General features: G+C 38.7%; 1 protein-coding gene across 3 annotated transcripts; it reads right to left on the minus strand.

Annotated features, from left to right (window-relative positions):
- Nucleotides 1-253: 253 nt before the first annotated feature.
- PRPF40A (pre-mRNA processing factor 40 homolog A) lies at nt 254-26,623 on the minus strand. Of its 3 annotated transcripts, none has more exons than XM_030016564.2 (26): nt 25,967-26,623; nt 24,720-24,857; nt 21,646-21,726; nt 19,034-19,064; nt 18,772-18,794; nt 16,599-16,676; nt 16,382-16,492; nt 15,805-15,925; nt 14,488-14,512; nt 13,786-14,100; nt 12,774-12,882; nt 11,764-11,828; nt 10,955-11,119; nt 10,137-10,245; nt 8,465-8,615; nt 7,525-7,658; nt 7,026-7,140; nt 6,777-6,868; nt 6,485-6,601; nt 5,822-5,959; nt 5,068-5,163; nt 3,944-4,030; nt 3,758-3,854; nt 3,597-3,658; nt 2,653-2,781; nt 254-1,473 (listed from the first exon to the last, which is right to left on the minus strand). In XM_030016564.2, exons 1-26 carry the CDS (start codon nt 26,330-26,332, stop codon nt 1,381-1,383), a joined length of 3,048 nt encoding a protein of 1,015 aa, XP_029872424.1. In that variant the 5' UTR covers nt 26,333-26,623; the 3' UTR covers nt 254-1,380. The 3 variants fall into 3 exon arrangements, with proteins under 3 accessions (XP_029872424.1, XP_029872423.1, XP_029872422.1); XM_030016563.2 differs by having other exon boundaries at nt 16,599-16,700; nt 25,967-26,436; XM_030016562.2 differs by having other exon boundaries at nt 6,777-6,880; nt 16,599-16,700; nt 25,967-26,436.
- Nucleotides 26,624-26,697: the final 74 nt, after the last annotated feature.

Here is a 26,697-nt window from a genome sequence, read left to right on the forward strand (position 1 = left end):
TCGATCTCCAATAGTATTCTTTAGAATCAGAATCACCTCACCACCCTAGCAAGAAACACCGTATGAATTGGATCTTTTGGGTATTTATGCGCTAGTAACAGCTATCATATATTAGGAAGAAATGCACTGAAAAGGAAGCAACTCTAAATATAGTCTTCAAATAGTTTTTGTGAGCACATACATTGCTTAAATCCAGCAATTGGAAGATAGTAATAATTTAGAGCTGTACAAAGTATTTAAAACTAGAAATAAATACTAGTACACACTAGAAGACAAGGTTTAATAATTGATAAAAATGTACAAAAATATTCCCATCAGAGGGATTTCCAAATGTGTACCACAGCAGCCGCTGCTCACTGCACCGAGCAGGGCTGGCAAAACCTTCCTAAACTGGCCCAAGGCAATCAAAAAGGAGACGGGGCTTAAGCTTCTTCCTTCTCCCTTTTTAAGGGATGCTCTAGACACAGCTGCTGTCAAAACATGGTGGTACATTGTTCAGCAGGTTCTTAAGGCAACACATTGAAATTCATTTACAATTTGATTTTTGTTTTGTTAAGTTTTAACATGAAGATAAAACGCTGAAATAACGCCCGTAGCTGTTCCGGATAGGGTTTTAGGGGAACACAAGAGGCGGCTGTGACACGCAGCATCCTCTGCTGGCACCGCAACGAAGGGCCGGTCGCATTCCCATCAACCGCACTTCCAGGGCTTTGAAAATTTACCATAAAAATTCACTCTGAGACAGTGCTTAGACACGAATCTCAGCCAGGACATCAAGTCTTCATACAAAAACTCAACATCGGTTTGGCCAGTGACGCGGTTCACAAAAGAGCAATTCCAGTATCATCTGGTATTTTTTTTGCAGTACAGATCAAGACATGGATTCATTACTCCCCTTCCATTGCCTTCCCCTTTCCAAACTAAAAACAAATGAAACCACAAGAAACTATAATAAGAATCTCTTTCTAAAAATGAAATTTTATCTGCCTACACTGGCCAGGAAAAGCAGCGTTACTACCTTTCTAGGAAGGACCGTACTTAAGAGATGCTTTGCTAGAAAGGTGCCAACACTTCCCTGGGCCTGCAGACAAGGTCCAGCGAGCACTGGCGCCTTCCGCCGTGGTGTTCCCTTCGAGGGCTCCCATCCTGCCTGGCAGGTCCAGGACAGAGACTCAGCTTTGCGCTCAGGATTTCACTCACTTTTCTAGATTTGATGCCAGGCCCGTAATAATAGTACTTGAGAATGTATCGATGTGGTAAAATGAAAACCCACTGTTACTTCAACAATGGAACTCAGGATATCAGAACCCACGTCCTGAATTAGACATTGGTTTCTTTTATTATGCCACAATGTAAACATATTTGGTATAAATAATGTTCTCATTGATCTTCATCCAGTTGTTCCAAAAGAGTCCTCCTCTGTTTTTCCAGCTCCCCTTCGCTCAGTTCGCTGCCTGAAGTATCCCAGTTCCCCTGCAGAGAGAAGCAAGATCAGTGCTAAGCACCATTTACTGTCCAGGGCCGTGCAGCCCGTGCCCCACCGTTACCCCCAGAGCCCTCAGCAGGAGCAGGGACAGAAAGTTGGGGAGCACACGGCGCAGAAGGCTGCTCGGCGTCACGCTCCGGAGCCCCGAGCGCGGCAGCCAGAACAAGAAGCGGGGAGAGCAAGGGGGAAATCGCCAGCTAAGCCGAGGCCCTCCTGCAGACTGCGTCTGCTTCATCACCCTCGCCTTCGCGTTCTCAGAAGATGCCTGCGTTGGGCCATGTCGTTGGGTTTTTCAAAGGCATCTGGAGGCCAAAGCAGCTTATTTTAAGAAGATAACATAAAAAGCGGACATCTGCCCTCCCATCTCCTCTCAGAGGGTGGAACGTACAGGGCGTTATCCAGAAAGATGCCACCAGCACCACCACCATCCAAATAACCAGAGCGAGGCCGGTAATTCTCCCCGTGAAGAGACCCCAAAAGATGCTGAACCAAAAGAAGTTTGTATTTGTCATTCAAGCACTTTTATGTGTCTCTGAAAATACTGTCCTAAGCCCCTTCCAAAACAAGTTACAGGCAGCAAAGAGCAGGATTGCAATCACAAGCACGCTCCCACGGGACTTGCCAGCTTGAAAAGTGCAAGAATTGCGGAACTTTGTTCCACCAAGATTTTTTTCCACTGTCAGCCTAGCACCAGCACAGCACTGCAACTACTACAATTTTAGAATGCAAGTGCCACACAGTCACTCCAATGTTTAACCAGCTGCGCTGCTCAGCTCTTTTGAGATCAATCTGGCCAACTGGATGGAAAACAGAACGGCAGTTTGGTCACAAATACCACTTTGTCACAGTATGGACCGAGCTTCAGTACTGTCTATAAAATAACGTGCCTCATTCACACTTTACGTCAACTAGCAACAATAAATAGCATTTAATCAAATAGTAATTACACACATCAGTAACAAAACACTAAGTGAGGGCATAGGATCTGCATGATTAAGCTCTGCTTGAACATTTGGCCCTTTTTATATATAAATGGAATTGGAACGTAAATAAAGCTTTAGCACCTTACTTGAAGTACACCTACAAAACTTGCATACTATACTATAGCACCCCACTGATAAATAAAGCCCAAAGCATCTGATAAAAAGAAAACAAGAAAAACTTACAGAATCTTTTCCAGGTCGTTTTTTAGTAGGAGATTTATGTTTTGATTCAGATCTTTGTCTAGCTCTATCCTTCTCGCTCTCTCTTTCTTTTTTGTCTTTTTCTCGTTCAATATCCGATTCTGGTGAATCCTGTGTAAATAAAAGGGGAAAATATTAAATATTAATCTTAAATATTAATTTATAGAATAACCACACCTCAGAAAAATCTGACTTCATTTCGATGTACACCATATTAGAAAAACTGCTTAAAGTGGTGACCCATTAAGCACATCCTATTAACTACTGCTGAAATAAGTAATTCAAAAACATTACTAAAGTGATTTGAAACGAAAAGGAGACAGGTTTGTTCAATACAGAAGAACTTTTACCATTCTCAGTGCATGCAAAGACAGGGCATGCGGGATGCCACTGCAGCCAGCATGAGTTCAGGGACCCAAGTTTCTTTCTTTACCCAGGACAAAAAATATTCTTTGGCCTCCACTGATAGCGTGAAAGCTTTCTTTCTGCTCTTTAGGTCCTTTTGATGCTCCAGTACCTTTGATATTGGAGCTTCTAATGCAACCCTGACACTCAAGCAGACAAAAGGAATGATGCTCAGCATAAGGCAAAAGGAGAAGATGATGGCTGGGATTCTTCCCAGCTCTCCACAGAAAGAGTGAACGCCAAGATTTGCCATGATAAACAGAAAATACCAGGCTACTAGTACAGTCCTTTACACCTGCTTGCATGGTTGCAGCTAAACCCCCCGAAATTAGCAGTCTTAAATGGCTTAAGGTATATACAACAGAAACTTATTATGTTGCCAATACCCCCCCTCCAGCCTGATCTCACACAGTCCCTATTACAAAGGCAGCTGGATGATTACAGATACCTAAAAAGGATTACTGAGGACGTAAGGTGTCAAGTTGTCCATTAGCCAACTCAAAAAAGTTAACTGCACTTACAGACTTATGTCGTCTCTTCTTGCTCTTTTTCTTGTGTTTTTTTGACTTCTTGTAACTTCTCTCTGCAGACATAGGAAGAAACAAAAATACATCAATAAAATTATAAAGACCCAGCAATAAAACAGTAACGCTAATTTAAAAACAAAAAAAAAATCTCATACCCGACTCTGCACTGGAAGAACGCTCAGAAACCGATCTAGATTCTGAACGCTGCCTTTTCTTCTTTGAGTGGCTATCATCATCCTCAGATTCTGAGCCCTTGAGATACAAACCCAATGTGATTAGCAAGATGACAGCATTATGAATAGTTACAGAAGCAGATTTTAAAACATCATGAAACACCTTACCGAACGAGAACGTGATCGCTTCCTATGATGTTTTTTAGACTTTTTAGAATGTTTCTTGTTCTTTGAATGATGATGCTGACACTCGTGCTAGAGTACAAGAGAAGGCAAATGTTACAATCTGTCCATAGGACACAGCGAGAAACTGTAAGGATGTTTCTCATCGTCCACAAGGCATCTATGGCTAGCAGTGGTTAAAAAAAAAAAAATTAAAAAAAAAAATAAAATCCAGCATTTATTGTGTCAAAACCCATAAACAGCTACCAGTTTTGCCATGTTAAAGTGGTAATAAGAAGCACTTAGAAGCAAGGAAGCATACAACTTCAGGCGTGGATGCACACAGCTTCTGTTACCTGGATCCCTGTTTCAATGCTTCCAATTAAAGCCCCTGCTCAAGATGGCCTAGGATATACTGCGTACCTTGCTCTGCCAAATTTCAAATTCTGAAATTAAGCCATTTTAAAATCTCTTACAAAATGAAACAATAACCCCAAAGAGCATGTGCTGCAAATCAAATCTCACATTATCTAGGAAAAAACAGCACCCTATTCAACAAGAATGACTTGTCAAAACTTCTGCACCTTAACTCTTACTGCAGCCCATCCAAAAGTTAAGAGTGAAACTAAACTACATCATCCCTTTTGCACATCAGCAAAAAATTGGCTGCAGTAATAATAATGATGATGATGATAATAATAATAATAAGCAGCTAAATCTGCAGAGCTTAGTATGTTCTTGAAGTTCCAGACTTCTAGTGAATAAAATACTGCAGAAGTTCTATTTCTAATTTCATCACTTGTTATATGAAATCACAGGAAGAAACAATTTTTCTAGAATAAAATGGGAAATTTTGATGTTAAATTAACTTCTGAAAATTCTTTTAGGGAAGCAGATTAAAAGAACAACTACGTATCAAATAATATCAAATAACTGTGACATGTTTCTTCAGTTCCTTATTTTCAAGATGAGGTTTTACTATTCATTACTTTTAGGTAACACACAACATCCACTGTAACAGAAATCATTAGAATTCTGTTAAATCCCTCTCCCTTCCCACACAATTTAAGAGCCTAAAAAGAATTTTTTTGGTATATTTTCTAATCAGGAAAAAAGAAAGTAATAATTACCTCTAATACATGCATGAAATCTTTAAATATTCTTTTTCTTTCAGACTCCAGAGTGATGTCTTCAAATGCTGGTTCCTTCACAAATCTATCTCTGATCTGTAAGAAAAATAGCAATGAAATACTAGTATGAAATAGAGCCATTCAGAAATAAAAATAATAAAAAAAAGAGACATGGTTTTACCAGTTGAAAAAGCCATTGTACTGTTACAAGGCTAAACTTTTTTATGCCAACTTCACAACCAAAACAGTCTTCAGTAAAACTGTAACAGATGGAAGCATGCAGAATCACTGTTTTTCCTGCATACGCCATTTAAGCCATGCAAGCTTGTTAAAGCATGCATTTTTATACAAAGTGTACTTTGAGAGGAAAGGTGTTTAAAGGTTATATTAACCAGAACAAAGTTATAGACTTTTAACTAAGCAGAGTTATCTGCTTATCTGCATTTATGCTTTACCTGCATTTAAATTAAGTTTGGGGGCTTTGTGTGATTTTTTTTGGGGGGTGGGGAGTGGGTGTTGTTTGTTTGGGTTTAGGGGTTTTTTGTTTCAAATTGTATCAATAAAATGAAGTTATTCACATCAAATTTCAAATTTTACTGAAGAAACGACAGGACAATTTTTATGTGTCTAAGTTATATAAACAGAAACACTATGAGCTTAGAGAATAATCTAGGTTTACTTATAAAAGCATTAGCATGCAGCAGCCTGTTAAATATATTTGGAAAGGCATTCATAATTAAGTGACGATACGTACATCTTCCCAGACAGCGTCCAATTCAATTGGAGGAGTAGCTTGCTTCAACATACTCTTGAAGGCAGACTCTTTCCGCTTCATTTTGCGAGCTTCTTCTTTTTCCCTCTCTCTTTCACGGGCTTCTGCCTTTTCTAGCAGCTGTTATCAAACAGAAGTCATATGATCATTTGAAAGATATCAAAATGGAAGACTAGTAATTCAGTTCAATGCAATTTTTGGAAAGTCCAATGACAGTTCACCTTTAGAGTTTTGGATTAGTCACTTGGGCCTACAGGAAAATTAACCAATTACTTATTTTGAAAGCACGCAACTGCTGTTTCTCAAACAGAATCTAAAATAGAGTTAATGCATCATACAAGCCAGAACTACAGAAACACACGCAGACAAAAGCCCTCATGACAAAAGTTACGCACAAATGAGGGAACATTACTTAATTCCTATCACAGAATTTCTCAAGTTGAAATGTTTGTGTTTTGAATAAAGACAAACCTCTGCAATCTTTATTTGGGGAACTGGTATCACGATAAACAACTCTAAAGCACAGCATCTCTCAGATATTACAAAAGTAGTCATAGCAATACAGTGAAAATAAGTGCCAATTATAGTTTTTACAAGAGATTTCATATTATAAGTTTTCAAACATTCCTATATATTAATACTTACACTGTTGAAAGCCAGCTTGATATTTCCTGCATCTAAAGTAGTAGCTCTTTTAGTTGAACTGATGACCGTAACAAAATCTTCAAAAGAAGTATTCACTTCAACCACAAATCCTTTATCCTGTAAGAAAATTGCTTCTTTGGCATCAGGTAGGTCGGGAACTCTCACTTCAGTGCTAATGCACAGGACATTAACACAATGTGAAATCCCATTTCCCAGTAGCAAAGAGTTCACTTGAATGATACATGTGGCATTAAAAGATGAAACCACATAATGGATCATTTTCCCCTCTTACCTTTAAGATATCTTTTATTATCTTCTTTTCATCATGGTAACGTGCTTTCAAGTCTTCAACATAGAACTTGAAAAGATCAAGTGCTGTCGATCCTGATGAAAAAACTAGATAAGTCAAAAGCTAGCTCTAATACAAGAGCTGCATTTTTTTAGACATTTAGAAAATATACAAATAACCCTGCTCTATTCTGTCCCAAATCCAAGACCTTTACCTTACTTTCTACAGGGTTGGAAGAGACAGTATTCTTACCAGGTTGACCAAGCATATTTGTGAATCTGATGTCAGAGCTTATGGTTGGGTACAACTCCATCCAAGAGGACATGGAATGTAATTGTCCATGCTCATGCAGTTCATCTAAAAATAGCTACAAAACAGAAGCAAAATGGAAGTTTGTAGTCACTCTTCATACTTTTACTTGGTGAACAGCTGGAATGGATACTCTTGATAACTGGAATTCCATTTTTGTTAAAATGTGATTGAAAAAATAATTTTTTACATCATCATTTCTTCCTGCCTTCCTCCACCATTTACAACGCTCCAATTGCATTTCCTTTCCATTCAAATATATTTCCTCTTACTTTCCCCTACCCTTGCAGCTTTCAGGCAAACAGATGTATTACACAGCAGACAAAATGCCACAAAGCTGGTAACTGATGCATTATATGCATCCTACCCTAAGAAATAAAAAACCCACATAGAATATCTAATCACATGACATGTCTAGAACAGAAAAAGAAAGTCCACCAACCTGAAAAGATTCTCTATTTTTGCGCTGTCGCCTTCTTTCTCTAAGCAAACTTTTCTGTTTTTCTTCTTCCTCCTCCTTTTCCAATGCCCTGATATGTTCCTCAAAACAGATCAGTGCATCCTCCTTATCCATGTCTAGCAACAGAGAACAATAGAGCGATAAGAGTAAAAATTAGGTATTTCTTCCCACTAACTGTAGAACATTTCTTACTATGAGATAAGGGTTGCCAATTGTTACAGTGAGTGGAAGTTTCACTGAGCACTGAAAGGTACCAAGATCTGTGCAGCAGCAGATACCAACCTCCCCCAACCTGGATAAATTATCATTGCCAATACAGAGCACAGAAGCCTTTATGAGAAAGGTATTGTGGATGTGCACTTGTGCATCTCCCCGCATTCCCACAGGTATCTTAAAAACACAGAAGTAAGAACACAGAGTATCTTTGTCAAATGCTTTAGCAGTTGTGTAAATGCACATGCTGCTCTTAAAATACAGGATCAGCTCATTTATAAGAAAAATCTGCTTATAATGGAAAGAGTACCTTCTTACTCTAGAAGAGTAAAAAAAAAAAATTACTTCTTCTAGGAAAGCAAACACAGCAGGACCTCACTCAGTCTAGCAGAAGGTAGTGTAAGTTTTTGCCACAGATTACATTGTCAAGTAATACTTCAAATTCAAAGGCTAACAACTACTAAGCCAATTCAGTCCCCATGGAAAAGGTATCCTTTGCTTTATGATTAAGATTAATCAGCAATAATTTTTGAAGTTGACATCTGTTTCCTAGGAACCAAACAAGACATGGTACTTTACACAGGCTGCTCAGCAGCTGTCATAGTGGCTCTGGACTGGGCAAGAGCAAGCCATATCCAGCCAGGAGTCCTCACTGCTACAAATAAATCCATTCTCTCTTCCAAAAGAAATGCATAAACTTTTTACATACTCTGAAGTTCCTCATCTTCTGCAAATGTAGGATTATCCATCAGATACTGCTGAGCCTCTGACCAAGTAGTACAGTAAGTGACATTAGCCATGTTATCTAGTATGTTCTTCAAAGCTTCCCAATTCCTCTTTCTTAACTGTTTGGCTTGTTCCTGAGGAGAAAATGCATTTTTTTGTTGTTGTTGTTAAATTTGAGGTTGTATAGACAAAAATACATGACTCCTCATGTTTGTTCTCCAAGGAAACACAAAATTAACCTTTCATTTACATGTAAAGCAACGTAATAGAATTTGGACCTACGTACAATTTTTACATACTATTATTGCTTGCATCCACAGATAAACCATTTCAGTACTATTATCTCTGACTGTTCCCGATAGATGGGAAAGGCTCATGAAACGGAGCTCGTCTTTCAGAGATACTGCTTGGAAACTGCTAGTACATTCAGTAAACAGTCAGGGCTTCAACAAGGTACTATGGCCCACTATGCTGTTAAAAAGCAGATCTAAACCAGACGAGCTAATCATAGGCAATTTCTTAAGCAGTGCTGTTTGGAAGGCTGGCCCCTTTCTGTTTGTTTTGGGTTTTTGAGCAAGTGTGGACCTTAACACTAGTCTCACTTAAATCAATTTCAGAAACAGTCTTGCTGCGCAATTTGTTTCTAATTGCCTGTTTGCATCTACCCATGGGTGTTGGCGAGTGCTAGCATCACTGCCAAATTTCAGTGAAGATGAACTAGCCAGATACAGTTAGGGACAGATCCCCACAGTCGGTATGGTACCACTGAGGTTAAAGGAAATGCAGCTTTCTGTAACAAGCCCGTGATAGTTTCACACTCTGATTCAGAGCAATTCAGAATAAAAGCCATCATATAATTTATTAAAATCATACTAAAAATTAAACACACTGCAAAATTAGCAGCAACATATCTCAATAAAAACAAAGACCTTTCAAAGAAACTGCTATTTTATCGGCCATACAGAGTCAAATCAGGGGTTCATCTTGTCCACCAGCAGACTGCAATGAACTAGGGAAAGATAACAAGAGCAATCTACTCCTACCGTGCTTGCCCAGTTTCAGACAGGTAGCTTTTCAGGAAACTTTGATCTCCAAAATGTTACCCTGCAGCAGTTAGCTCCACAACTTCAGTTGTGTACTGTGCAGGAACAGAACTTCCAACAGTTTGTTTAGGTAAGGACTCATTACCTTCTGCCTGCTAACTCTATTGAATACCCCTTATGTACTGCATAATGAGAAATAAGGAACAACTGTCTCCAAATTCACATCTACAAAATCAGTCATAGATTTAAAGAGTTCCTTCCACCAATGCTTTTTCCTTGTCCCCTTGCCCCATCACATCTTGCTAAACTGGAGCTCCCTCTCTATTGCCTCTCATAGCTGATAAACCTTGCCTCCCTTCTTATTCTTTCCTCTCTACCTTTGAAGAGAGGGTAAACTGACCTGTAACTTGTAAGCAGTACATGGTTCACAATAATGCAGCAATGTTCTCATTTGGTTCTCCATGCCTTTCCTAGAGATTCCTCCCCTGCTGTTAGCATTTTGACTGTTGCTGAACAACACTCAGAATTGCACTGTTTGCAAGATTTCTTTACTAAGAGGTATAAACTAATTTACAGATAACAAGTGAAAAGCTAAGTTTGAAAGAAAGTTACCTTCTCTTTCTTAGAGAGAAAAAACAAGACATCTTCATAAATTTCAAGACGATCACGCTCAGATATCGCATTCCAGACTTCCATCTCCCCAAACATTTGTTCAGCTTTTCTGTATAAAACAAAGAAAAAGCATACAATCATTTATTGCTGAACACTGACTTAAATGTCCCATTGGCTTACAGTAACGTTAATGAACCCTGTTGTAAGTAGCAAAGCTTTTGTATGACATCTCCCTAATTTTCTCTCTTGGGAAGCTTTTTCTGTGACAGCTTTCTATCTCTTATAAACAAAGGAAACACTTAAAAATTATAGCTGATGCCACTATGCACTCCTCTCCACAGACGTGCAAGTTCACCTGCAGGGCATTACATTAGTATTTTTATCTGAGGACTAGCACACGTTCAGGTCACTGTTCTAGCAAACATTATACAATATCAGATCTACAAAATTTTCAGCAACAAGCTTATTAGACATACCTCCCTTTGGGCCTGAACTTCCATGAACAAGCTATCAGAACTGCTTTGTTATTAATGGCATATGTAATATAAAACTCCTCTCAGGGTTATCTTTCATTTCTACTTATTAGAAGCTCAACCCATTATCACCAGCACATCACTCGTTTGAGCTGGTTTTTGCCTGGGTCTTAAATACATTCTATGAAAATGAGACTATTTGTGTTCCTATAAAAATTTCAGTTACAGGCTTTTCTAGGCTAAGCGCATACAAAGGTTAGCATTCACCAAGAGCAAGGCAGCAAGGTTTGATTATTAACTTGGCAAGCTAGTAAAGGCTGGAACCTCATTTAATATGGGTCTTACTTGTATCTTGTTGTGGATGTCATCTTTTCATGGTTTTCAAGAAAACGCTGGAAGGATTCTTTAGCTTCTTTGTATTTTGATCTTGCTTCTTCTTTCTCTTCTTTTTCTGTTTGAACTTTGTAAGCATTAAAGGCTTGCTTTTTTTCACTTAATTTTGCCAAAGCACTTCATATCAAAGAAAAAGAAAGCAACAATGTCAGTTATACAAAAGGGAATTACATTAGAAAAACAAAACCAAAGAACCAGAAGATAACAGATTTGAATAATCCAGATTGAGACAAAATTAAATATAATCTAGATGGCCAGTCATCACCCTGTCCCTCCTTTAAGATTAATGGAAGATCATTTTAAAAAAAGCAATAAAAACAAGCACTTGCTAGTAAAAGCAGTCCATAATAAACCACAAGCTACTATCATGTTTTCAGGTTGCATTTACACATTTCACATTACAATACTATTTTTATCATAGATATCAACTACTTTTCTGCCAATGTTTTTAGCAGCCACTCATTTCAAAAAGTAACCTAGGAAGTCTTCAGCTCCGTCATTGTAAATGCATGCTTTTATTACCAAGAAAATAATATAAATAGCATAAAATAAAACCAACAACTGCCACATTTTTTCTAAAACAAAAATTAAGCCTAGGACTTGCATTTCTTTCATATGAAAGGAACAAAGTTCCCTGACAATGGTACATGTTCACAAATGCACAAATATCTATTAAACCAATCAAAAGTTATGTCAGTAAAGTCAAACTACCTAAAATAGTGTTTGTGTAGAAATTTAAGGAGGAAAGAATCAAGCAGTACCTGTATCTGGGATCATTAATGATCATTTTCATAGCTTGCTCCCAAGAGGCATTGGATGGTACTCGCTGTGAAGACATTAAATCATTAACTAATTAGGTTTGGAACCAACATCCAACAATGACCAATTCCTTAAAAAATAGACCTCAGGGTGGAAAAAAAAAAAAAAAAAACCGGCAAAAAAAAGCACTACACTTTCAAGGTTAAGACAACATTCTCTGTCACAATTTTTTTTTATTAACAGTCAACATGGAAAACAAAACAAGGTACTTTTGGGATTATTGCCATTTCTACAATAAATTCTTCTGGAGGTTTGTCTACTATACAACTATGCTGACTCGCTATACAAAACACAAACAGATCCCATATACTCTGAGGGAAAACCAAAGCCAGTCTCATTTTACTCCCACTTCATCTTTAAAACAAAGATAAAAAATTGAGGGCTCAGATGATCAAGCAACATTTTCATTAGACTTGTTCCTCACTGTCAGACAAAAATACTGGCAACCATAATTTCCACAACACTTAAATACAGTTTTAGAATTACTACTTCATAGGAAAAAAGAATGTGTCTTTAAATCAGACTAGCTTAAGGAGACACTGCATACTAAATCTAACAGTTTGTCCTTTTTCCATAGGGACCTCTACACTGTCTGTCTCTGAAGCATCTAGTGAAGCTGTCCGTCAAATCATTCACTGTTCCAGTTTGAATTTTGGACAAAGACCTGATTACAAGTTTTCATTAGTGTGGGGATCATGCAAAAGGAAGAAAATAAGAAAAAACTGAACTGAGAGCCCTGATGAAAACTCAAAACCTCCCTACTCACCCAAAGAGCTGAAAAAAGTTTAAACTGTGTGTTGTTTCCACTGTAATATTCCTTTCCCTCATTTCTTGTCTAGTACAAAAATCCTCTTCCACAACAGTGAGAAATTCTTCACAAAAAGTCTAGCAATTTCTGGCAAATGCAGATTTTATAGTTCAATAAAGCATTAAGAATTATTGACTGAAATACCTTTTCTTTTAACAGTTCTTTAAACGCTTGCTTTGCTTCTTCCTTTGTATTCCATGTATAGGTTTTTTTAACTGGTTGGGCATCGTCGTCCTCCTTCTTTGAAGCAGCACTATATACAAAAATCAGTAATTTTATTACTTAAGCGTTTTTTTTCCTAAGTTAGAGCCACTGAAGAGTCATAAACTACCATAATCAGATAGAATGAGTTTTTTTAAATAGCAACTCAAAGAAAAATAATAACGCTACACATGATAAATACCACAATTTGTACAAGACTTCCTTACAGACACCATACACAACTGATCAAAAAAAGCAAACTATTTCAGAGAAGTATTATCACTTATGCAATTGGCTGCCTGCTCAAGTTACCTAAAAATGATTCATAAAAATATAATGCTGAAATTTAGCAGGTTTATATATATATATATAATATAAAAATATAAAGGGGAGTGCCTAAAAATATGCCTCTTGCCCTTAATTATCTCCTGCTGGCTATAATCCCCCCCAGCGTGTTTCTTTTCTGTTTGAATGATAAAAATCATAAGCTATAATTGTCCACATAATCAATTCTCCATTATTAAAAAACAAAGGATCTAATTTCTGCTGCAACAGATAAAGATCTATTTAGTACTGCATTTTCTTCTAATGATAGCCAATTGCGCAGATCTATGGAAGAGGAAACATACAGGGTAAGCATATAATGTTACCCCGGGAAAGTCTTACAGCTATCGAAAATTTATGAAACGTTCACGCCACTAATGTTCTCTGTAGGGTTTAAGAGCTTTGGGAGAGCATTGGCAAGGGAAGGGCGTTAATTTTTCTAGAAATAGATTTAGTACTTCTTCCTCACTTTCTTACTCATTATTCTCTGCTGCCACTGATTCACGCTCATGTTTCACTGAAGAAACAGCTAACTGTCAGAGAAACCTGGCCACCTACAATTGAAGATAAACCAGATCCTAGAAGAAATACAAAACTGCAGCAAAGCCACACGCTTTGCCATTTCACTTACTCTGCTGAGGCCTCCTGCTTGGAAGAGTCGTCTGCTGCGTTAGCTGCAGTTTCTGCACTCTGTTCCTGCACAGCAGGTGCAGAAGTTGCTTGTCCCTGTTCCTCAGCTGCAGCTGTGCCAGTACTCTCATTTTCTACCACAGAAGAAGCTGCAGCACTTTCTGCTTCAGGGGCTGCTGTTGCTGCAGAAGTAGCAGTGGTGGTACTAACAGCTGTGGCAGTTTCAGCAGCGGTTGTGGCTGTGGTGGTTGTGTTTGCTGCTTCTGCTGCAGCAGCTGAAGCAGATGGCGTTGGAGTTGATTCTTCGGGCTTTGTGCTGTAGGTATCAAAAACCAGGCACAGTCACATACAAGCATGGGACAATTTAATGGTTTAGGGAAACCTGTAGTTTAAATAAGTTAATAAAGTACGAAACGAGAGGTTTGGGTCTAGTTACAAAGATTGTATCTCAGAAGAACACAAAACAATCTTAGGTTAGAGAAAGGAAATGCTTTACTGAAACTGTGTGTTTATGTAGATCAGTCATTTAACTTAAAAAGAAACCTAGAATGTATTATTTGAGTTTTTATATATTGAGCCACTATTTGGAACGAAAAGCCGCAAGAAGAATGTTTTACGTGTTTTAAGATTCAAGGACTAGATTCCATTTTTAAGAAACAGGCAGCTTAACATAAAAAACATTAGCATACCATTAAGAACATACCTGTTCTCTTCAGCTTTAATCATTGCTAGAGGAGAAAGGAGAAAAAACAATCAAAATACAGCTTTGAAAACAGTTGATATACGCATGGTAAAAAGTTACTGTTAACATGATTTTATAAGAGTATAGTTAAAATATTTTTGTTACTATCAATAATTTTAATATTTGTGCCCTTTACAGACTGAAATCAATTCAGACTAAAACAAAATTTAGAAATGCCATTAAAGAAAGGTTAGGGTATATAAAGAATGACTTGGTTTAAAATAATTATTTCAGCTTTAAAAGACTAGCTTAAAGAACAGAAAATCAGGCTTACTGAAACAGATCTTTCTTTTTTATTCTAACAGTCACTGATGCTTATTCTTTGCAGTACTTTTTTAAAAATACTCATTTCTTACCCCAGCTGATTTTGTAGATTTTTTTCATCATCTTACAATACCAAACAAAACCATGCTAAAAGCAAAAACCAGGAGCACAGCATCATATGATGTTTGTACAAAAGGGGACACTGCCTTTATAATACAGAAGGGCAATAAAAAACCTACTAGTAGTTTTGCCACATCATAGTTTCTCAAAACAGTTTTTGTCAAAAATTAAAAGCAAACTGATACCTAAGCAAAGCCTTACACGCAATTTTGGCTTTCAGCAGAGAGCCAGTACTACTGCTTTGAGTATAAAATGCATTACTGTTTTCAAAATTCTTCCAAGACACCAAAACAAAATGTAATTCTTACTAAATTATAAGTTATACTGTATTACAGAAGTCCAGCACCCTTTCACCCTGGTTTCCTAAGCAAATGAGGATTAGTACAGCCACCCCCCTCTGCCTCTTGTCTTCCCCCATCAACCTGAACCCCTTCACAAATCCTACTAAGTTCCTACAGGTTTCCAAAGGATTGGTGGCTAAGTATGAGTCAAATCCTACAACAGCCCCAAAATGAAGACAGACTTGAAGCATTACCTACTGCTAACACAGAGAGCATGCACATAGCCCTGAACAAGCCACAGCACATTACATCCTAATCCAGTTCCTGTTTAGGGACACGAGGGGGAGCTGCTGCTGCCGCCACATAAATAGGGAAGAACTAAGAGTATAATGGAAAAGGTACGGCGATGAGGTGGTGAGCACACAGGAGACAAGACCTCTCCGTCGAAATCTCAGACTGCATTAACTCTACTACATACAGCTTATTTCAGAAGATTTAAATTCCAACAGAAGTTTGATTGCTATGCTTTGATACCAAATTTTTACCAAAAGTCATGCATACACACAGCTTGCAACACACTGCCACCCTCCCTACTCATTTTTGTTAACATTACCTTCAAGATCCTCAAGCTCTTTGGGTTTTGCCCAGCGTGATTCCTTTGTTTGGGAATTATAATAGTAGGGCTTTCCAGAATCAGATTTATACTCTTTCCAGGGACATTTAGACAACAATTGCTAATGGACAGAAAACAAAAACATAAAATCAAACTTACAATGGTGTTTTAAAATTAAAAGGATAGCTAGAAGTGAGCCACAAACACTACGCCAAGAAATAACTAAAGGATCAATGAACACAAGGCATATACTTTCCAAGGAAAATCCTCCCTAGTGATAAACAAACACATTACTTATCTAAATATTAAAGAAAGTCATCTTTCTAATAAGGACAATTTATCTAAAAATTGATCAAAACTGTCCAGAGTTTTGTCCATTTTGGAGCCTCAAGTTCCAACAGCATAAGGAACGTGATACAAACATTTTTGCAACAATTCCTTATTTTAAGAGTTTGCTCCCATTGGTAAAAAAAAATCTATTGGCACAGCTATCCTCCTGCATGACAGTTATGCTAGTAAATTCTTGCATTCACACAAACCCACACAGTACACTAATCCTCATCTGAATTTAGTTTACCTCAGCGGGTGTTTTGAGATCATCTGGCTTCTCCCAGGTAGACTGCTTTGTTTCAGTATTATAGTAATATGTTCTTCCATCAGGTGATTTGTGTTCTGTCCATGTAGATTTCTAGGAAAAATAAAAATATACACCATTAATGGTGAACAATAATTACTGACTGAAATGCTATCAAAAGCCACTAAAAAAGTTAAATACAAGTGGAAAGCAGATAAACCTGTTTAGAGTGCTCTTCATTAACAGAACTGTTGGTTGTGGCGGTTTGCTGGGCTGCGCAAACTACAGGATGTGTTGTCTGAGGGCGAAACAAAACAGAGCTCTGAAAAGACATTCTGGTTAATATTTGTTTTTCATTTGAATGTGTATATTAAATATACTAAAGTAATCCAGCAGCAAAGACAGCAAGCCAAAATCTAAACACATTTAAGTCAGTATTGTTTTCAAGAAACTACTTCTTTGTGACAAGAGCTATTATGAGTCTCTCACAACCCCTCCCATTCAGCAATCCAAGGCAGCCAATTACCATCAGAAAAGAAAGCAAAAGTGAAAGTGATCAGACCCTAACAACTTCAAGTGAAAGTCCCAGAAGCACACCCTGTTTTCAAAACCAAGAATAATTTGTTTCAAGAAGATTCTGACTTCAAGAGTTTAGTGTGAACTCAGGAGTACCTTCCTACTGCTTTTCATCCACAGTTCATATAAACTCCCTCAAATTAGGGCTGGTCAAATACAGCTTTAGCCATCTACTCTGTTTCAGTTACTGGACATGGCTGAGGAGAAACAACTTCCTTACAGGTCCAGTTGCCTTGTTCAATTGCACAGAATGCAAATCTCATAGAAATAAAAGCACAATTAATATTCACTGATATTTAATAATTAAGCTAGGTACGAGGTCCCCAAATTTTGAAGCAACAACCAAAAACTTACAATGGGGTATCTTCGAGGCCACATGACTATTTTTTACAGATTCCGCCTCTTAGTTATCTAACCAAACTATTTTCTTCATCTTCTTAAAAAACTAAAAGTAAATGTCTGGGATATCTTCTAGAGAAGTAATTTAATATTTACAAAATTTTAAATAGAAATCTGATAGTGACTGAAAGTTATTCATGGTCATTCAAGGTGCCATGAAAGACAAATTTAAAGTTTGAGATTACTTCCAGATGACCTGCCTACCTCAATACAAAGTTACATTGATTCACAATTCAGAAGTTTCACTAATAAGATATACAGCACCAATTCTGTTCCATCAGTGAGTTCCCTTCTGATGCAAAGGTGGAAGACTACTGAAAATCATCTAATGAAGTAAATTTGGCCTGTGTGCCACCATACTGTTCACAAGTTCAACCTACATTAAATCACCTTTCAGGCAACCTACCCAGTATTTATTCCTATTTAAGTTACTAAATTATGCTATGTTCCCACAAACACAGAAGGAGACAAGACATTGGGGGTGGGAGGTAGGGGGAAGAGAGTTAAGCTAAATTACCAACGAGCAGCAAAATTGATGGAGTGGTGATAACCATTCTTTTGACGTTAGTACTTTGTATTGTTCAAAAACCACAGTGATGTCTTCAAAATTATTATGGGTAACTATATAGGTTATTCTCTTTTTATTGCTAAAGTGTTTGGTAACAAAACTCTCAGTAAGCTGACAATGCTAATAAAGGTTCCAATAAATCACACAGGACTGAACAATACCAGAACGTTGACCTGGCTTCTCCTGCTAAGTGCAGGTGCGTTAAGGAACAGCAAGGAAGACTAAATCATTGCCTACTGAATTCTGCTATATACATTAGAACTGCCAAAGCAAAATATTCATTAATGTGTAGCAGGCAAAAAGTTACCCAAACGTGAGTAAAATGAAAAGCTGCTTATAAACTACTGACTGATATGGAAGGGAAAAAAAAAAAAAAAAAAAAAAAAAAAAAGAGGAAACACACAGAAAGAAGAACAACCTTCAATTTTCTTCAGTGCAAATAAAACCCCAACTCTACCCTGAGTAACTATCCAGCCCAACACTTGCAAATCTGAAAACTTAAATCTGAAAACAGTCAGCTTTAAAGCAACATAGGTATCTAGGCTACAATTCACTTGCTGCTCAGGTAGGGCAAAAAGACCTAAAAACATCACGACAAACATCTCATATTGCTGTCCTGCATACTAGAAGACCTAGAAACAAATAAGACTTCAGTGCTCAGAAATCAGTGCAAATACAACAGAAAACACACCTACTTTAACTATCAATTACAGACTGACAGTCAAATAAGCAAAGAAGCTCTATATGAGAAGAAAAAGAAGATACAAGCTTTTCTTTTAAGCCTGTAAAGCCACGTATGCACACCACCACACTGCCATTACAGTCTTCTAGAAATTTGGTTTTCACGTACCTGAGTTCCAGGAGGTGTTACACCTAAAAAATAAAATTGTAAAAAAAATTATTTAAAAAGGGTTTGGTTGTTTTTCTATATAAAGACTTCAATTAATCAATGTTTGAGAGAAAATTTTTTTTTTCTGGGAATCAATGAAGATGTCAGGTACTGAAATGCTAAATCCCATTTTACAGAAAAGTATAATTTTTTTTCCCCCCTTTAATACTTCACCTAATTTTGGTGAAATATTTTGAAATGGTAACAAATTGTTTATACTTACCTACTTGCGCATCCATACTGTTCACCCCTGGCTGTAGAAACAATCAACAGACATTTTAGTATTGAGTGCAATTGTAATTAAATCACCAATAAATACAGTACATTTCCAAACAAGTGCTTTCAGCAACAAATGCTCTACTGCCTTAAAATATGGATTCCTAGCTTCTCATTGCCCACTTAATTATTACTGCTCCTTAAATAAGCCATTAGGAGCACCAAGCTACTTTTCAGAAAGGCAATATATACAATAAACTACACCAGGGGGTCCCTTGCCATCTTTCCAATACCCACCTTTATCTCCCAAATGAGTAGGTTGGGAAAAAAAAAAAAAAAAAAAAAAGAGATTCTGAATTTCTGCTGGAGTAACTTAGTAGGCTTCTGTTATAATTATGGGGCATAAGCCTTTGAACGTATTAGTGTTGCATTCAAAAAACTGCTTGCAAGTAACCAAAGCTCTTACATATACCCTTTTTGAAATTCTTTCAAACTAAGGAAAAAGATTTAACAGAATTCAAATACAATTTTTCCAATTTCTTTCTTTTTCTGTAGGCAAAAATATAGCTTGCAGGTTTATCTTTTGCTAGGGTTTTTCTTTCAGCTCTCTTCTACAAACTTCACTAACAAAAAACTCCTCAAGTAAAAAACCAAAATTTGTTCAAAAGATAAAAGAAATCATATTGGATCAATTATGTTTGATATTATCCAATAGGACTAAGCCAGGTGAATCGCCAACAAACTTCAGGCCTTTAAAGTACATTCTGTGTATTAAATATTTCAGCTACTCTGTGTGCGCACATATGTCTATAAGTAGTGTGAGTTAAGCAAGGCCATAGTTAAATTTGTGTCTCAAGTAAGTAATCATTCTAACATGTTTCTTTTCTTGTGCCTATGTTTACTTTTCCAAATTCCATTCTGATTTGCTGTGTATTGTAAGACCACTAATCTGACTGAAATAATAATTTTTAGGAATTACACTGGTTTGAATCAGCTTTCTGGAAGTAAACACTTCTATAGATCACAAAACAGATAGTGAACCTGCATAGGAGTGGTTTGACAGACCACCATTCTGGAATGAAACAGTAAAGACCAAAGAGCCCTGACATCAGTACAACTCATCCAGTTGGCCTCAGAGAGCTTTAGATTACATTTTACACTTGGAGAAAGTATTTTCCATCAGACAGCCAAAATTATAACAAGTCAATCATTTCATGAACTTTACCAAGAATATCATCAGAGCTGCAAAGAAAGTCATGATTTTTTTTACTCATCTACAAATTGTTTTAAATTAGAAAGCAGCAAAATCATTCTTTTATTTCTAAAACACTTTCCAGGCTGTGGTACACACGTGATAGCAGAGAGGTACAAGAATGCTGCCATGACAGACAAATGCCTTCTCATACACACGTGCAAAGGCATGAGGTCCTGCCATCACCACCAAGAGATTTAAGGGCAAAATTAAAAGCTGGAGCTCTCTGCCATGCTACTTTGCCTCCTGAATACCATATATCCACAGACTTAATTAAATCAAAATTTATTCCTAATCCAGTATTAGAAAACCAAATGATCTGCCATCTTGCCAAAATATGTAAAAATCTACAGTAAAATTCAAAATTAGACTGATGGTAGCACTGATCCCTCCCTCTCCTTTTAAGTCTCTCTTGATCATAGCATTTTTTAAGATTTTTTTTTTTTCCCCCGAAGATCTGAAATTCTCTAAGAATTTTCCATGAGCATCACTTGTCAGAAATTCGTAACAAACTTCTGTATGGGAAGTGGGGGAAAATCACTAGCATCCTTCCTACTTGGTAGCTTCTGAAATATTTAGTGCATTAGGAAGTAGCTACAGGAGTACAAGAACTAATGAAGGACGGTTCCCAAGAATTTGCCTAAGGAGCTACTAACGTTTACTTAAATTACACTAAAGCTGTAACATACACTCACATATCCTTAAACAGAGACCAACAGTGAGAAACAAACTTGTAACTAACAGATAGATATTCTAGTGTCTGATAAAGCCCAAGCACTAAATTTAAGTTTTTCTCCACTGTTAAGATAATTAACATCCCTTCTCCGGTATGAATTCTCAGTCATCTAGTACACATCAAAGAGACATTACATCCTTTTCCTAACAGTCCCTTCTCTACTTATTTTGCAGAAACTTTGTGTCTTTGTGATTTTTCTCTCATTACTCCAGAGGGCAGATGGACTGCTTAACACAATACAACTCTTTCAACTCTCTTTTCAAACCCTTAATAAAAAAAAAAAAAAAAAAAAAAAAAAAAGTGGAGTATTAACCAACTTATTTTTTTAAAATAATCAACAAAAGCAGTAGCAAAGGATTTGTGCTTAGCTCTGTAGAAAAATTCAGAGTTCTACAAGGAAGAAATCTGACTTGGGGATGTACTATCTGCATGGTAAGAAAATAAAAAATAATTCATTTCTAAATTTAAGTGGATAGAACTGTTGTTAAGTGAATCTCCTACAGTTACTTTAAATCTCTCTAAATCTTTTTCATAATCCAATTCAAGAAAACAAAGGCATACCCATACCGAAGTAATGACAGCAACTGACACAAAGACCTTTTAAAAACCAGAAAAGTTAAGTTAAACTCACCGGAACTGTAGGCTGCATAGCAGCTTGAGACATGTGAGACATCATCATTCCAGGCATTACTGACTGCATCATTCCAGGCATCTATAATCAAATAGCATTTCAGATATTTTTAAACATAAAATTCTTTTATTTTTATTTAAAAGCAATTACTTGGTACTAGTTTTTAATCCAAAAAAACCCTTTTAAGCACTTGGCAACAAGAAGGTTTGTAGAATTCTCATTCCCTTCACTATGCTCCTACAAAATCGACATTAGGAATAACGTGTCTATGGTATTCCAAAGTCTGATAGCAAATATTGATAAACAAGACCATTCAAACTACAGAAGAACAACAGCAAATGTTAAGATGTGTGATCTGTTGATAAGCTATTACTGAAATGCTAAGTTAAAGCAAGAAAAATAAAGGCTGGGAAAGATTTCTGCAAAATTCCAAGGCCACAAAGAACAAACTAAAAAAAGGAAAGGTAAACTCTAAGATTAGTTCTGCTCACATTTTTTGACAACTTTCAACCTGTCTCCTTTTCCTCTTACCTCACAAATAGGAAGAAACACTTTACAGGGACACTAGAAGAATGAATTTCTGCAAATAACTTCAAGATGAAGAGAGCTATTAAATTTAAACATCAAAGCTCAAAAACAATTCTGAACTGTTTTTTTTTAAAGGTCTGGGAAAAACCCGTACAATATTAAACCATGTTAACAGTGTGAACTTGGTAATGGGGACGTACAACACTACAGAAATGAAAAGTTTGAGTCTAGACTTGTTTCTGAGTTTGCTGGGTGGTCCGATGAGACCAAAAAGCCAAGAACTGCTGCTCAGGTAAGCTAGCTTTTGCTCAAATATTCATGCTTATAGTCTCAAAGGGATAGTTATGCAGAAGTTGTGCATCACTGAAGTGATGCACTGAGAAGATGTCAAAAATGCTACTGAAAAAGTGTTTAGTACCTTGCATGTTTCCCATTATTTTTGCTCATCCTGGCTTTTAAGAATTAACAAGCCATAAAAAAGTGGCAAAATGAACAAAATATATAATTTGGGTCATCACGAACACGAACTTTTGGCCACTCATCCCGACAGGTCTCGAGAAGTCAACCCCCTTCAACCTTTCAGTTATGCCCCTTTACCTTTATTGTCCTTGGCAGGCTGGCCAAGTGACCCCATCCCCCTGTATCTTCAGGGAGCATCAGGTTACCACTCTCCTCATCTTGCATCTCGTGCGGAGAGAGGGATATGTGGTAGGGCTACTGCTCCACCCTCAAATCCACAAGGTTTTCTTGGGAGGGTGAGGGAGGAAGGAAAGACTGGAAGGCGGCCCCTCCCATTCCTCGCCATCCTGTAGAAGCAGGAGAAGAAAGCACTCTTGCCCCACCGCTACTTGCAACTAAGGGGGCTCTGAGCATGTGAAACTTCTTAAAAGCCCTGGCCCAGGTTCTGAAGAAACCCTGCGCACTGCTCGGTTTCTGCATAACGCTAACCCAAAGTCAGCAAAGGAAAAAAAACTGGGAAGGAGAGAAAATTCTTTTCCAAAAGACCTTCCTCTGAATGATGCTGACAGGAGGCCATTGCTATTATCTACGCAAAGTACCTGTCCTGCAGGGCTTCACCTCAGAAAGAAGAAAAACAAGCTGCAAAACATCCCATCCTGCAAAGCCTCACAAATAAACCTCTGATATCTGCTGGAAGAAAGAACTTATCATTCAAGGAAACAAGCCAACATGGGCTGATACTTCCAGCACAATAGTTCTGGTGTGAGAATATCACCATCCTGTCCTATCCTTAAGGCTGTAGGGTAACTGAGCCTCTAATCTCTCTGCCATGCCATGTATCTTTAGCTTTTTGCTCTACATCTACCAAAAAGCCCCGAGTTCTCTATATTGCTCGCTAAAATATTAAAGATTGAAATATTCAATGTATGAGAGTGAGAACAGTGGAAGAGAAGCTATGAAAGAACTGTGAAGTAGAGGAATAAAACAGAATTACTACTTAAGTTTCTAATGAACACATACAAAAGCTCATGCTATTAGCCATCATGCTAATGGTCGAATCCTCCTCATTTTTTAAAACTGCATTATTTTTATACCAGAAGCTTTAATAGGCTGCAAAACCATGCTGAAGAGATTCCTACCAAGCCTTTATAAACCAGTTAAAAAAAAAAAAAAAAAAAACAAAAAACACGCACTCTATCCAAGGCACTGCAAAGGGAGACACTGAGTTGCCAGCATGACCTTGTGGGCCATTCTCAAAGGGTTAATCTTTTTTGCCATTCTCTGTCTGCTCTGGTCTACTCTATCCCTCTGGTCTAGTTGATGACACTCAGTTTCTACTTATGTAAACCACCATCACAGGTAGTATCACTAGGTATTTATCACATCCTGAAAAAGAATTGTTTCTTTCAGAAGATCAGAATTTAATCAGAAACCACACAGGAAAGGATCTTTGATTACTGAATATAAAAGCTTTAAATTTGAAAAAAGCACGGATATGATTCTGGCTACTCTACCTGTCAACCCAGGTTCACACCTGTCAACCTGAATGGCCAAGTTAATTTTTCAATCACATGATACTAGCAACAACTGTATATACACAGAACCATAAACCACTCCCTAGGATTCAAGAAAGAGTTCTGCAAAAATTCAAAATGTAATTATTTCTTCCCTTGCATCTCCCTATAATGGTCATCTGTGTAGACATAAGAGTTAGCCAAGAATTAAAGAAACATGAAGTTCTCTACCATTACTACCTCTGAAAAGAACCACTACTTTATGTTTCCAGCATGTATTAGTAAGACAACTTTACTTCTTCAAAATCTAAAGAAAACTACCAAAAAGCTTTAATAAAAAACAAATTATGGATTCATACCTATGGCTATTTACAATTAAAGTTACACATGAGGTGCATCAACTACGTGTGACAAATGAGAAGAGTTTCTGGAGAGGAACTGTGGCACAAAATACCCCAAATTATTAACCTTACTGTTTGCAAGCTACTATATGAGACTTACCTACCTCAGGGATTACCTGACATCATTATGGGAAGACAGAAAGAAGAGAGGAATCTTGTAAAACTGCCTTACCTGCCCCATTGGCGGTCCTCCCATGGGGGGCATCATCTGAGGCATCATACCGTGTGGAACTGGCGGCATATTTGGTGGTCTCTGACCCATAGGGTGCATTCCCATGGGAGGATAATGTGGCATGCCTGGGTGTCCCATCTGAAAGGCAGCAACAAATGAGAAAAATCAGCATGAGACCAACAACCCAAAGCCCCCACAAAAGCATTAATAACAAAGAAGCGCTCAACGCTGAACTGAAAATGATTTGGGCAATTTTAGATTGAAACTGCAAGACAGCAAGCAAGATCGTTCACTCTTCCAGGTCCTCTAGAGCCAGACTGAATCATAATTAGCAAATCCATTTAAAATTTCAAAACCAACATCCAAGTGAAAAAAAACAACCAACCCCATAATCTTTCATCTTATGGTTTGTCACAGAAAAACGTACTAAATTTAGGAATACAACTATTTCCGCACGCTCTTCCATACAGTTACGATTAACGCACATAACCCTGTGGCACAAAAGTCAGTCAGAGAAACAAAATATCTTCCACTCTTGATGTCCAAGTGTGAAATAGCTTCTATGCTGCGTACCATCCCCGTCTCCCTATTTTCCTAAAAACCTGAATCCTGTTGCTGTTCCAATACTTGGTGCAGTCGCACTGCTAGTACAAAAATGGATATGGACATTTTTTCAAATTTTTTTTAAACTACCGAAACATATTAAGAGCTTTCTATTCTAGACAGAAGCAACAGCTCTAGAAGCTGTTAGAATAAATCCTGGAACACATTTTACTTTGAAGAACATATAGCTTCGATATACACATGCAGAAACGTGTCACAAAAGTACCCTAGTTATCAAGATGAAAACTATTCTTAAGCAAAACATCATTTTAGAAAGATCATTAGCGGAAAGAAAATAAGTAACGCTTCTTTTTGATGTCTTTAAAAACAATTTTTCTGTCATTTTTTTTGTACCAGAAGGCTCTCTGAGGCGGGGAGCGGGCGGTTCACGTGAGGAAATCACAAACAACTGGAAAGGCTTGAAACTTCCGAACCTAACACCGGACACCCCCCCCCCTCCCCGCAACACCCCTGAGTCTCACAAGACAGGCGGTGACAGCTTGCCCGTTTCACGGCTCTCAGACGCTGCCCAGGTAAGTCAAGGCAGAAGAACCGCACTTCCTCAAAACCTCCTGAGACCCTCCTCCGAGCCTAACCGCCGTTTCTTTTACTTTCTGAGGAAGCTCCCCCCCACCCCAACTCACCATGAGGGAGCCGCGGTCGACGCCGCCGGGCCGCATCGAGGGGCTCAGCAGGCTGCCGCCGCTGCACCTGCCAAGAAGCCGCCCTCTGAGTGGCTGCCGCGACGAGGGGCCAAAGGGCATCAGCGGTTCGGGCTCCCCGCGGGGCGGGAGCAGCGGGGCCAGCAGGCTGACTGGCTTGCCGGCCGGCCAATCGGGGCGGCCCGCCAGTCGGGTGCTCTTCGGCGATTGGTCCGCGGCGGAAGCGACGGGGCGGACGGCGTCCCCCGGCGTCAGCTGCATGAGGGGAGGGGGCTTCGGCAAGGAGAACGGGAGCGGCTGCGGGGAGGCGGTCGCCGCCGCCGCCGCCGCCGAGTCCCCACCTGACATCCTGGCCGCCGGCCCAGCCGCGAAGGAGTTCTTCTCCGCCTTCTCTTAGCGCCGGACGCCCGGAGCGGATGGGGGGGGGGGCGAGCGGGTGGGGGGAGCCGCGGAGAAAATAAGCGGTTCGCCGGGCCTGGACCGGGGCGAGGGGGAGGGGGGTGGTTCGGAGGAGCCCTGCGGCGTCGGCGGTGAGCAGAGGGGCCTCCCCGGAGAGAACGGGCCCGCCGGGCCGCGGAGCTCGCACGGGGGGAAGCGGCTGCGGCGGGGGCCGAGCGGAGGGGACGCTGGGAAACGGCTCACGTGGGCCGCGGGGCGGGGCGCTAGGAGCCGGGCGGCACCAGGAGCGTCTGAAGAAGGAGGAGGAGGGAGGG

The sequence above is a fragment of the Aquila chrysaetos genome, chromosome 6 (assembly GCF_900496995.4).
Source record: "Aquila chrysaetos chrysaetos chromosome 6, bAquChr1.4, whole genome shotgun sequence".
Classification (NCBI taxonomy): Eukaryota; Metazoa; Chordata; class Aves; order Accipitriformes; family Accipitridae; genus Aquila; species Aquila chrysaetos.